Source organism: Corvus moneduloides, chromosome 6, assembly GCF_009650955.1.
Source record: "Corvus moneduloides isolate bCorMon1 chromosome 6, bCorMon1.pri, whole genome shotgun sequence".
Classification (NCBI taxonomy): Eukaryota; Metazoa; Chordata; class Aves; order Passeriformes; family Corvidae; genus Corvus; species Corvus moneduloides.
The window spans coordinates 49,735,267-49,748,686 of NC_045481.1; the positions used below are offsets into that span (position 1 = coordinate 49,735,267).

At 43.8% G+C, this 13,420-nt stretch overlaps 1 protein-coding gene across 1 annotated transcript in view; it reads left to right on the forward strand.

Annotated features, from left to right (window-relative positions):
* The first annotated feature begins 10,298 nt into the window (after positions 1-10,298).
* ABCC8 (ATP binding cassette subfamily C member 8) overlaps positions 10,299-13,420 on the forward strand; it is a 74,075-nt gene continuing 70,953 nt past the window's right edge. The window contains exons 1-2 of the mRNA XM_032111555.1: positions 10,299-10,545; positions 11,872-12,013. Of these exons, the coding sequence (XP_031967446.1) occupies positions 10,350-10,545; positions 11,872-12,013 (338 nt within the window). The 5' untranslated portion in view covers positions 10,299-10,349. The remainder of the gene's footprint in view (positions 10,546-11,871; positions 12,014-13,420) is intronic.

Consider the following 13,420-nt stretch of genomic DNA (forward strand, 5'->3'; position numbering starts at 1 on the left):
TTGCACTAGAACAATGCAAGTGACTTTTATACAAGGGACATCACCATTTTCCTAGGAAGTAGATAACACCTGAGTATTAAAATCTCAACTATTCTTTCTTTAATATTGATGTGGTCTCTTAATCACAGGGCAATGATCATTATAGTCAGCTGTGCTCCAAATTGTGGAAGAGAGAGGAGTTTTCGCCTAGTTGTAGCATGATCCATCCGTTAACTTACAATATCTTGAGCTTTCATTGCCCAAACTACAAGCAAATGGGGAAATGGCAAGTGCTTGTTTATGATGTGGTGAAAAGAACAGTCAGTTCAGAATTTAAGTTCAGTTTGTTAAAGAAGCCATGGCCAGTTCCAGGATCTTACTTTTCCTGCCCAGTTACTGTGATCATGTCCTGAGGGTGTGTCCCTGGCACACATGAGAAGATCATCCCTTGTCAGTGCTCTCCAGCTGGATGTGGTTGTCCTTGTCTCCACTGTGTTGCTGTTACTCTGCACATGAAAAACAGACAGCTGAGAGTTGCACGTGAAAAACCTCCATGGCTGAGCCTCATGACATCCCCCTTCACATTTGGGCTGCCAAAATGCAGACGTGCAGAACGTTTCCACTGGCTCGTATTGCTGCCTTATCACAGGAGACAAATATAGCCTGGGGAAAGCATGCTGAGAAAGGCTACCTACAGCCGTGAGAGAAAGAGAGAATCTGGAGTAATTCCATGTGGGAGGGAAGATCAGAGTGTGGGAATTATGTCCTGCTTCTGACATAATTATGTGCTTCTGACACATCCCCTTGTAGTGTCAGGTGGGCAGCCAAGGGTGTTTGTGCCTGCACATGGCTGCCCAGGTACCTACTGGGAGCCATGACTTAGGCTGAGAATTACCTGGGACTGTTTTAGGACAAGTCTCTACCCAAAGAGACTGCAAACTCTCTACAAGCTAATTCCTGTAAAGAAAGGCATTTTATATCTACTATGTCTTGCAAACTGGTCTCATAGGCTATTTATTCTAGAAGCTATAGAACCCCACACAGTGTTCATTCATGTTGCTGGTCAATCCTCATTTTATCCTCAGGTGAATTTCAGCTCTACCAATCACAGTTGTGTTCACAGTTTTTGCACACTACAAATTGACTGCTGCACTCATCAGTCAACATTATTTTCATATCTAATGCTACAGATTGAAACAGTGCAACATATGCTCTTATGAAAACATTCAACTTTGAGAAAATATTTATTTTTTCAGAAAATCTACAACAAAAGAATATGGCTTCTCTTTTAAGAAGAGATATAGCATATAAAACATTATCCTCAGCTGTGTGGTATGGCCAGTCAGGAAAAACTAATACATGCATTGAGGGGAGAACTACTTTTGAAGGAAACAGGAATTACTCTCTTTATAACCATTGTCAGAAACACAAGGAACTTTTTCAACTTTTTTCTTTACTACAACAGTGTAGGGTTTTTTGTTTTTTTTTAAATTATGCCAGTTTTCCTAATAGGCACATCATATTCCTACCAATAGTTCATACTTTCCTCAGAGCAGTTCTTACGGAGACATCTGCAGCTGCTTTACATCCTGCAATGATGTGAGTACCTAGAATTGTTGCTACCACTTGTATCATGATAGTGCATGTAAGTGTCACTCAGCATCAGATTCCTGATGTTTTAAACATTGTCCCACCTCTAAATACTCTTGTTTTCAGAGAGAGAATAATCCTACATAGGAATAAAATCAGAATCACAGAATTGTTTAGTTTGGAAAAGATCTCTCAGGTCATCAAGTCCAACCTCTAACCCAGCACTGCCAAGTCCACCACTAAACCATGTCCCAAAGTGCCACATCTAAATGGCTTTTAAATAACCCCAGGGATGCAGATTCAACCACTTCCCTGGACAGCCTGTTCCAGTGCCCGAAAACCCTTTCAGTGAAGAAATGTTTCCTAATATCCCATCTAAACTTTCCCTGGCACAAGTCTCAGACATTTTCTCTCATCCTATTGCTTGTTACTGGGAGAAGACCAACCCCTACCTGGCTGCAGCCTCCTTTCAGGCAGCTGTAGAGAGTGATAAGGTCTCCCCTGAGCCTCCTTTTCTCCAGGCCAAACCCCCCCAGCTCCCTCAGCTGCTCCTCACAGGACTTGTGCTCCAGGCCCTTCCCCAGCTTCATTTCCCTTCTCTGGACTCGCTCCAGCCCCTCAAGGTCTTTCTTGTTGTGAGGGGTCCAGAACTGGACACAGCACTCGAGGTGTGGCCTCACCAGTGCCGAGTACAGGGGGACAATCCCTGCCCTGGTGCTGCTGCCCACACGATTGCTGATCCAGGCCAGGATGCCCTTGGCCCTCTTGGCCACCTGGGCACTGCTGGCTCATGTTCAGCTGCTGTCACCAGCACCCCCAGCTCCTTTTCCCCTGGGCAGCTTCCCAGCCCCTCTGCCCCAGCCCGTAGCACTGCCTGGGGTGGTTGTGACCCAAGGACAGAACCAGTCACTTGGCCCTGTTGAACCTCACACCATCGGCCTCAGCCCGTGGATCCGGCCTGTCCAGATCCCTCTGCAGAGCCTTCCTGCCCTCCAGCAGATCAACACTCCCACCCAGGCTGGTGTCACCTGCAGACTGACTGAGGGTGCCCTCCATCCCCTCATCCAGATCATTGATAAAGATTTGGAACAGGACTGGGCCCAGCCCTGAGCCCTGCGGGACACCACTGGTACCGGCTGCCAGCTGGATGGAATCCACTCGCCCCCAGTCTCTGGCCTCAGCCATCCAGCCACTTCTTTACCCAGTGAACAGTGCACCTGCCCACTCCATGGGAAGCCAGCTTCTCCAGGAAAATGTGGTAGGAAATGGTGTCAAAGGCTTTGCTGAAGTCCAGGTAGGAAACATCAACAGCCTTTCCCTCATCCACTAAGCAGGTCATTTTGTCATAAAAGGAGATCAGGTTCATCAAGCAGGACCCGCCTTTCATTAACCCCCATCTGGTCCCCTGGTTGTCCCATTTGTGCCAGACGATGGCACTCAAGATGATCTGCTCCATGACCTTCCTAGGCACTGACACCAGGCTGACAGGCCTGGAGTTCCCTGGATCCTCCTTCCTGACCTTCTTGTAGATGGGTGTCACATTTGCTAACTTCCAGTCAACTGGGACCTCCCTGGTGAGCTAGGACTGCTGATAGCTGTAGTATTTTATTTTAAATACTGCTGGAGAGTAATCTCTCAATTATTTTCAACCCATTCTCTACTACACTAAGTTTAGAGGATGCTGTGGCTGTACAAAGCTCTCATTTCTATTATTTGCTCTTAAAAAAGGCAACTTGTAAACGCATTGTATAACACATTAAAACTAATCTGAATATCCACTACTCCCACTCACCCATTATTTCAGCCACTTAAGGAATTCCTAGTTGTACGAGTGGAGTATGTTCAAAATACCAGGGCATGATCAGTCTGTGAGGTGACTCCTCTGTGCTATTCACAGTGTGAGAGACCTGTGGCATTTGCATGAACAGCTGAGAGACTCCACGACCCTGAATCCTAAGGACAAACTATTTGTTGTTCAAAGGCTGGAAGCCTGGCCTGTCTCAGCAAAGCCTGTTTCCTGTGTGCTAACATGACTGCCATGGTGTTATTTTCTGTTATTTGCTTTTGTTCCTGTCTAGAATTTTCCTCCTTTTTTTTTTTGGCTAAAAACACTAATTAAATGGGACCCAAACTTGCAAATAGTTTTAGCCCCCTTGATACTGCATTATTTTGCCCAGCTTAAGGCAAAAGGTTTGGTACTCAGTTTGTCTTATTTTTTGTTTTATAATAACTTTCCTATACAAATTTATAGACAATGTTAAAAAATATTTTTTTTTCTCTTGCTATAGAGAGTGAAAAATAATGCCAGATTTCAATACTGGAGGGAGTTATACAGTTATCTCTTATTTTTTGCCCTTTTACAAAAGTTACTTAATTCCTCCTAAATACTGACAGTATTAAGAATAGTTACCCAGCGCAGAGGATCTCTGGCTGGTTTGAGGGCTGAGGCTGTGGACATCTGCCCTAAGTGAGGATATTCAGGAATTACTGCTGCCAGATAAGAGTGTCATAGACAATTCAATTTGTTGCAGGGCTTCCCCACCTGCAAATCGAGGTACAGCACTCTGCTGTACAAAAAAACAACACTCTACTACTCCAAGAGATAATGAGCTTCAGGTTTAAGTCATCATGAAAATAGGAAAAAGATAGAAAAAAATACTACTGGCTGGAAGTTCAATTACTAAACTATTAAATTAATTTTCTTTGTATTTTTTATGGGTGTTTGTGGAGGGCTGTGAGCCCTTGGCACGAGAGCCCTCTGCACTCCCTTGGAGGAGAGATACCTGATGCCAAAAAGACTCTCCCTAGAGATAGGCAGCCTTCCTGCAAGGTCATGGTGGCAAAGTGAACCACCCACAGCATGCCTTGTTTCTATGTGGTAGTAGCCTGTACCCTGTTGGCTGGTTGGTTTCTACCCCACCCCCTGCCTTTCCCATAAAAAGCCCCTGTTTCTGCCCCTGACTAGGGAGTTTTTGTCCCTGGCCTTCCCTTCACGGGGGCTGCTAGACAATAAAAGCTGCCTCTGTGGAATTGCCATACGAGGCTCCTGTCTCTCTGTCCCCTTGGGGAATTTCACACAGAACTGAATCACAAGGGCTGGAATCACTTGCAGCAGAGAAGTTGCTACACTTGCTGAAATCCCCTGCTGCCCAGGGAGGTCTGCCATCTCTCCTGGAAGAGCTGTTCTCTGTAGGACGCTCTGTCTAGGAAGGTCACGGCACACCGGTGCTGAGCAGCATCCCCTCTGCAATAGGTATTGATTAACTCCCCTGAGCCTCTGAAAATCCCAAGTGTAGTCTGCATGTGGGCTGAACTCAAGAGGAAAGCCTCCTGAAATAGGCCTTTTAAAATTAATTAGGTATATGATATAAATCACACAGGGAATTAACAGTATTTGCTATACAGGAACAAACCTTTTGTGCATACTCACGATTTTTTTTTTAATGAATCCATAATATGATTTTTTGTCATTATTTTAAGAGCTAGAATAAATGCCACATTGCAACCTATTAAAAATAAATAGAAGAAAATTCTGAAGTGCAAAACTTCATTAAACTACAACACCCTTTTTGTTAATTTTCTGTATAATTTTGTCAAATAGCAGCACAAGATAAACACTTTCCAAATCCAAGTCTGAACTGATAGCTTTGTTTCTCTCTAATTGTTGTGTCAATTTTACCCACTGGAGAAATTGAGGGTAGCCTGGAACAATTCCTGGTGGTCAATAAACAAATTAACTAGTTAAAACTCTGTATGCCTGAGCAGAAAACTGTTTTATATTCTGAAAAGGAAAGATGGTATCTTTGGTTTGTTGCTAGTAATCTTCGAAAAACAATTCAAATCTTAGTTTTTAGTTTAATTTCTGGTTTTTGAAAGGGTTCCTAGAAAGGCCAGTGACTTTTGGCCCTGTTATCTTTTTGGAAATTAATGCTGGATATTTGTTATGGTTATTTGTTAGTGTGTGTAATTCTTTTAGTACAAACAGGCAAAATAATCTTTTATATACAAGAGCCCATATACAAGGCAAGCATGATAACAGCACTTAACTGAATCAGTAACTAAAATAACATTTGCTGAAGAATACCACACTGGAGCCAGCACGCGAGTTGTTTATTGGCACGGGTTAGTTCACAGCACTCAACTTATTCCCCTGAGGAAAACACAACACTTGTACTACAAGTACTACACAGGGAGTACTCAAAACATTAACTGTTTAGATACTGGAGAAGAAACTAAGGTATGAGGTGATCAGTGAGATCATGCAGAGGTTGTAAAAGTTCATCTGCACCCAAGGATAGTCAGGAGTGAATAGGAAATTGGTTTAGAATTGTTGTCGCTGTTGTGATGAATCCTGGTAATGCAGGAGGGCAGGGGAGCATCAGGCATATCCTTAGGTCAGGCTGGTAAGGGAAATAGCCTACAGCCCTTCAGGTAATTCACCCTGAGTTGTGCCAGATAGCCCCAAATGTGTCAGTGTCTGTTTAACACTGCAACGGAGGGTGAATGAACAGAAAAGCGAGTTTTTCACCAGGTTTCAGGTGCCAAATAAGCACTGCTCTGGCTCTATTGAACCAGGAAGGTACTGTTAAAATGAGGAGCTAGTTCAAAGCAAGAATAATTGCCTGAATGTTATATTGGCTGTTGGAGAATGTGCTTCATAAAATGACTTAATGATAGAGGTCATGGATGTGGCTGAAGCCGCAACATCTCTGAACACACTTAAAGATAAGCTGTTCCAATCTAAAACACTTGTCTGAGTGTTTGCCTGAAGATAATTGTCCAATAAAGAGTTTGTATTTTGTTTCCACTCAAAGATAGATCTGCTTACTCATAAGTTCTTTCTTCATTTTTAATGAGGCACTGTAATTAAAAATTAATAAGGTTTATTTAGAGAAAAACAGCTATTTCTGTGAATCTCTGCACTATTATTAAACTGAAAGAGGGCAGGTTTAGTTTAGATATCAAGAAGAAATTCTTTACTGTGAGGATGGTGAGGCACTGGCACAGGTTGCCCAGGGAAACTGTGGCTCCCCCATCCCTGGCAGTGCTCAAGGCCAGGTTGGATGGATCTTTGGACAACCTGGTCTGGTGAAAGGTGCTCATAGCAGGGGAGTTGGAACTGGATGATTTTTAAGGTCCCTTCCATCCCCAAACTGTTCTAGGATTCTATGATTATGCTTTCTGCATGAATTTTAATAGCACCACCTTAGACTATTTTTACAAAGAATTTTTGTTGTTGTTGTTAAGTGATGTCTTCTATGAAATGATAGAATGGAGTTCTTTATTCCACAAGAATAAAATAACCGTTTTCTCTGGAGGTGATTTTCTCCAATTTTTTCCCCTCAGCCTTTCCCAACGTGCTTCAGAAAGGGATTGGTGGCTTCCTCCCACATGTATACTGCTTTTCCTGTCTTCTTCCAAGAGCAAAATTTGATAGGAACCAGAAGTCATAGTTTAATGCACCTTGTTTAGCTAACTCTAAATCACAATGAGAATTTGCTTTATTAGCATTTTTTTCCCTAAGATTTCCTGTTTATAATTGGTCTCATTAATAACTTTCAAATACACAGGAAAGTGAAATTTTCCTGCTTGATGTCTAAATTTATATGCCTAACTATTCTAACTTTGAACATAGGCTGTGGCTGTTCAGAACTTTCAAAACTTTGGGGGTTTTTGCATCTGTGTTTCTAGATGCAAACAAAAGCACAAAGCTGCAGAGTGATCTACAGTAGCAAACCATGATTTTTAGGAAGAGAGCACTTCACTGATGAGAAAGAGAGGTCTGTGTGAAGCAGCTGAATAAGAGGAGCGAGAAACAAATGACAAAAGTAGGAAAGAAAAATGAAAGCTCCCGCATAAATGAATATCTGTTAAAAACAACTGAATTCCGAAGTGTCAGTGCTTTACTACAAAACCAAAACCTGTCTGCATCCTGTAGACAAAGTCAAATTCCAAGGCAAGCATAAAAACTGATTTTTCCTTGAGTTAAGAATATTGCCCTTGTCTCTCTGGAAGTCAATTTTACATAATCAAAATGCTTTCAAAATATTTCCAGTCACCTACTGAATGTGCTAGTGGCTGCCAGCATCTAACTTGATGTCTCATTTCTAATAGATACACTGAAATAATGAAGTAGGAAACTCGCTTCTTGTGAAATGGAAACAGTCAGGAGTAAGACAAGATCTAAAGGGACTTCAGTGGAAAATTAGGTTGCATTTGCACCATGCAGATAAACATGGCTGTCTACCTGTTAGTCTCATATTCTCTTTGCCTTTTCTGTACTTTGAAAAGAAATTTTGCTTTCACAAAGCTTTGTGAAATTACAGTTTTGTTCCTCTGTGACCTGCTCCAAAGCCCACAGGATTAGCAGAGAGAGTCTGGGTAAGAAGTCCTTTGATACCCCAATCACATCTAAGCCTTTCCTAAGAAAAGGATCAAACTACGTCTTAGCACTATTTTGTGAAGTCAAAGAATGGCTGTTTCGCCATTTGTCAGTGAAAAAGAAACTGTTATTTGATGCTTTAGTGAGGAAAAAACAGTATATATCCACATTATTCACTTGATTTCATTGTAACAGCAGGGACAAAATTGGAACACTGTTATTGGAAGTGTAAGTTATTTAAAGAGTTTGTATGTGTGTGCATGTCCCTGTTTATTGCTATGAATGTTCAGCTTACCAATTTCAGTTTACAGACTGTTTTGATTTCTGTCAGTCTGGGTTTTTTCTGTATTTCATTGTTATTAATTATAATTGAAGATTCTTCCCCATTTAATCCATCATCTTTCTGTTCAGGGTGCCAACACATTTCTGACTCAGCTTTAGCACTGTCACAGGTGCAGATCTGTCATAGGACCTAAACCAAAACCATTAATTTTAAGCCACCACATTATGTAATCCAGCCTGTGTCTGAAAATCATTGAAAATACAAATTTCAAATTCAAAATCATGGAGTTTCGTGATGTTTTGTTGTATGAGATACATGTTTTTTTAAATGTAATGATTGACACTTTGTAGTAAAGAAAGATTGTCTAAAGGTTCAGAAGACATGCAGAGGTTGGGGATGTGAGCTCAGTTCTTGGATTTCTTTGGAGATGTTGGCAAACTTTAATTTCTTTGTTAAATTCTCTGGCCACAGTTATTTCTTCCTCAAATCTTAACCATGATTTCAGCCTCCAGAGTGTAAACTGTCAAGAGTTCATTGCTGCTCTTTGTTCATGTGTAACACAGAGATCTTGTGTCACTTGGGGACTCAGGAAATGCTAGAATGTAAATGACTTTTAAATTATCTGCATGTAAACTGCTCATACTGTTTATTAAATAACTATTAGGATAACAGAGCTGAGCTTGACCAGAAGCTCAAATGAATGCTGGATTGTGTCCAAAACTTAAAATAATAATAGTCTTTCCAGTGTGGGTGTAACTTTCACATTTGAGAATACATATACACGGGATTTGGCTTGGGGTTTGTATTTTAATTTTTATTCTTAACCACACTGCTGTAGCTCCAAAAGACCATATATAGGAAATAATGTTCCATGCAGAGAATTGCTTTTTCTTTGCTCCTGTCCGACAGCAAGTTCAATAAAAGCAGCATGACAAAAGTCGTTTTCAGGTCTATTAGTGGAGCTGTCTGTCCTAGAAATTGAATGTACTCTGTTACATTGAAGGAAGAAGAAGGAAATTTTTCATTTATGGGGTCATTTCCCTTAGAGGCATTTACCCAACTTGTAGCTTTTGCATTTTGAAGAGTGAAGCCTGGATATATGGGCATTATCTGTTTGCATTTCTCTTTGTAAGATGTGGCAAGTTGTGCTAAATACTCAGCAAAGCAATGGAGAAGCATGACTAGGAATGAAAAGAGCTCCAAGGGAAAGGATTTGGTTATGAATCTTTATGTTGAGTATTTCATGGCTACACACCAGAGCCTGTGCTGGGAATTGTGTGCCAGGTGCAGATTTCTGATGCACATCACATTTTACTTTCCAGTACTATCCCCTAGCAGGGAGGTATTTGATCAGAGTTTTTGTTTGGCTTTGGGTCAGCTGAGCCTAACTTCTACTCAAGAAAAAAAAGGGGGGTTGGAAAGTTTGATTTGTAGATTATTTTGGTGTCCATAAAAATGCTTAGGGAGTAATTTGAAGCCCACTCAAATTAATGGTCTGATTGTCAGAGACTGCTGCAGTCTTGGTGAAGGGGGAAAAACAGTTAGGGTTTAACTCATTTTAGGGGTAAAAAAAAGGTAAGGCACAAACACAACAGCTGTTCAGGACATGATGTTGAAATCTCCTTTGGGAAGAGGGTATGACTGAATACGTGACAATCTAATAATATCTTTATCATAGAGGAGAAAAAAGCCAAAGATGAAAAGGTTGAAAGAACACACTTTATGCAATCTATAATTCCTCTGTCATCACTAATGTAGTGTCGGGTTTTCAGTGTTCTGTCATATTAACGATGCATAAAGCGCTCAGTACCGAGTCCCGAGAGCTGGGACACTGGGGTCTGGTGCTCTGGGGTACCGAGGGCTGTCACGGTGCGTTCGCATCGGTCCCAGCCGCGTCAGTGAAGGGACGTCCCGCCCCCGGCCCCGTCGAGCGCTCCCCCGGCGCCCCGCTCGGGGCTGTCGGCAGGCGCTGCGCTGCGCGGGGCGGGGCGGGCGGGGGCGGTGCCGGGGCGGGGCAGCTCTGGGGCGGGCGGAGCGCGGGGCCGGGGCCGCGGCCGGGGCCGCCGCCGCTCCCGGCAGGTGCGGGCAGAGCCGCGGCCGCGCCGGCCCCGCCTGATGTGCGCGGAGGCGGAGGCGGCGCCCGGCTGCGCGCAGGGTCCCGCCATGGCCCTGGCGTTCTGCGGCGATGAGGGCAACTCCACCGCCTACAACGTGGACCACGGCGTGCTCAACAACGGCTGCTTCGTGGACGCGCTCAACGTGGTGCCGCACGTCTTCCTGCTCTTCATCACCTTCCCCATCCTCTTCATCGGTGGGTGCCTGCGGCTCTTCCTTGCCCTTTCCGCCTGTGCCTCTCCTATTTCCCCCGCCTTTTCCTTCTGCTCCTCCACCCCCGGTGGTGCCTTGCCGTGTCCCCCCGCCCGGCTTTGTGTCGCCGTGGGTTTCCCTCCCCCGCGCGGCCGCGTGTGTGCCGCGTTTCCCCCCGTCCGCCTGGCCTCCCCTTGCTGTGTCCCCCGGCCTGGCCCTGTCCCCTGTGCCGCGCGGGGAGGCTGCGGAGGGTGTTGGGATGCGGTGCGAGCTGCGGGATGCTCCGGTGGCCGCCTCTCCCCGGGCTGCCCCCGCACCGCCCGCTGTCCGCCCGGGCAGCGGGGCCCATCTCCGTCCGTCGGGGCAGCCGCGGGGCTCTCCGCAGGTGAAACCCCTTGCGCAGGCAGGGCAGGGATGGGTGATGCTGGAGGAGACCGCAGGATTTGCTTTGCCGGTTTTGACCGGCAGCGCGGGAAGCAGAAATAAATGTGCTCTTAAAGCCCAGGAAACCTGACAAGTAAGTGTTGCGTTATGAAACATTACTCCCAGCAATTACTGCGGGGTCACACCGCCGGGCAGCCCCCCCTCATTACGAGTCCTGCCCGGCGGCAGTGGCTCCTGCGGTACCTGCGGAGGGTGTGATTTGATGTCACAAGCCTGGCGGGGCCGGTAGGTGGCCCGGTGGTTCAGCGCACGGGGCTGTCACTGCTCCGGGTACCTTTCTCTCCAGCCTGGGCCGGCCCGCGGAGAGCCACGGCACGGGCTGGGGTAACACTCGCTCCTGTGTAAAGGGTCCGGTGAGGGAAAATCAGCTAGCACGACTGTGGAAACGGGGTCAACTGAAGAGCTGCTTCGAGTCCTCTGCGTTTGTCTGGAATCTCTCAGTATTGTTAATTTTTAGCGAGATAAAGCTTCACACCTTCTCTTTTTTTTTTTTTTTTCCTAACTCTTTAAAAGAATCGAAGGGAAAAGAAGTAGTGCATTTATTATAGTGTTTGTGTGTGTTTGTCAAAATGTTAATTTGTTGTTCATTTAAGCTGTGAGTAGATTTGGAAAATGCTTAGTGCATGTAATTGCTTGATAGTAAGTTGCTAGAAGTATAGGAATTTAAGGCTTTGTCCTGTCTGCATTATTGATTTTATTCCATATGAAGTGAGGTAATGAGAACACAGTCCTGATAATATTCAAATGCATGTGTGTTTAACAACACAGCTGTGTCAATGTTGGTATGCTAGGTTGTTACATATGTGTTTTGGGGTTTTTTGTATGCAGGAACTTTGTGTGTCACTTTTGTTAAGAAAGCTCTCTATAATTCTCTTTTCTCTTTTAGGATGGGGAAGTCAGAGTTCCAAAGTACATATACATCATAGCACATGGCTTCATTTTCCTGGTCACAATTTACGCTGGATATTGACTTTTATCCTCTTGTTTGTGCTGGTGTGTGAAATTGCAGAGGGCATAGTGTCTGATGGGTAAGTGTATATGTCTGCCTTCTCCTGGTAGCACTGAGCAGTTTAAACATTTCAGGGTAGATATTTTCTCCCTGTCTAAATTCTCATCTAAATCACATTCCTTGTGGTAATGAACATATAATCTGTTTTGTTAGTGATTAACCTACCAACCTTGTATCAGAAATTCCACAGACCTTGCCAAGTGATGTACACACACACAACTGACCTTAATCATTTTTAGTTCAGCTTAATGAACTATCTTTCCAAAGAGTAATCATAGATAAATCCTAATGAGTCAAGCAGATGGTGACATTTTCGTGATGTGTTTTATGTCCAAGGACCCAGTCCCACAGTCCTTACTGAGGAGGAACTCCCATGTGCACAGTAGGTCACACCATTCCCCCCCAAACTGAGTTCTCTTCATCTAAATAAAAGGAATGAATCTTCCTGGCCTTATGTCACACCCCACAGAGTTTCTTCTGGTGATTGTGCACTGTATCTCCTCTGTTACCTGGAGCAGAGCAGCTCGCATTATGTGAGCATGATCCATCATCTGTTATTCAGCTTAGGATGTCTCTAAACAGAAATCTGTGGAAAAAAATTATTCCAAGTGAAACAAGTGATACAGGAGAGTGATGTGTTATGAAAAAAGCTAATTATGTATAATAATGAATATGATCTCTTCCTCTGAAGAGAGGCATGATTTTTCATAATGATTATGAATTTGAACCCAAGGATTATGAAATCGAAGCTCCTCATTAAATAGAACAAAACCTCCTTGATTAGCCATCTATATAACAAGTATCCACCAACCAGTGTGAAAAGCACTGCAGTCTTCTGGTGTAGAAAATTATATCATCACTATTATTTTAACTTCTCTTAAACACATATAAATAGGATGTTTCTCGGTGCCAGTTTTTTTTAAAAGGATTTTTTCTCTTGCTTATTCAGAGTTATCAGGGTGTGGGATGCTCGGAGCAGAATCTCCTGCTTTGAGTTTTCTCCCTTATTTTGCTCTTTAGCAATGCCTCTCATTATGTTTATTTGCTATTTAACTTGACTCAGAACACTGCTGTTAAGTAATAGGTGTCACCTGATGAGACAAATCTCGGAGCTCTACTGGGGGAGTGCCAGCCCACAGTCATGCTTCCCGAGCATTCAGCAGGCTGGCGAGGCCTCCAGTGAATAGAAGAGAGTTTTGAGACTCATCAGCTTTCTAAGAACCAAAATGGATCATGCTGGTGAGTCCTTTTGACAGCAACTGGGTGCTCAAGGCTTTGGCATCTCAGCAATGGAAGCAGCCTATTGGAGGTACAGTTATATAGGGGAATTCCAGCAACTGTGAAATAAATAGATTTTAGAAAGCCTCCCACTGCTGCCGTGTTACCTACTGAAGCTTAGGCTGTCTGAAGAAATCTGTTCCTGTTG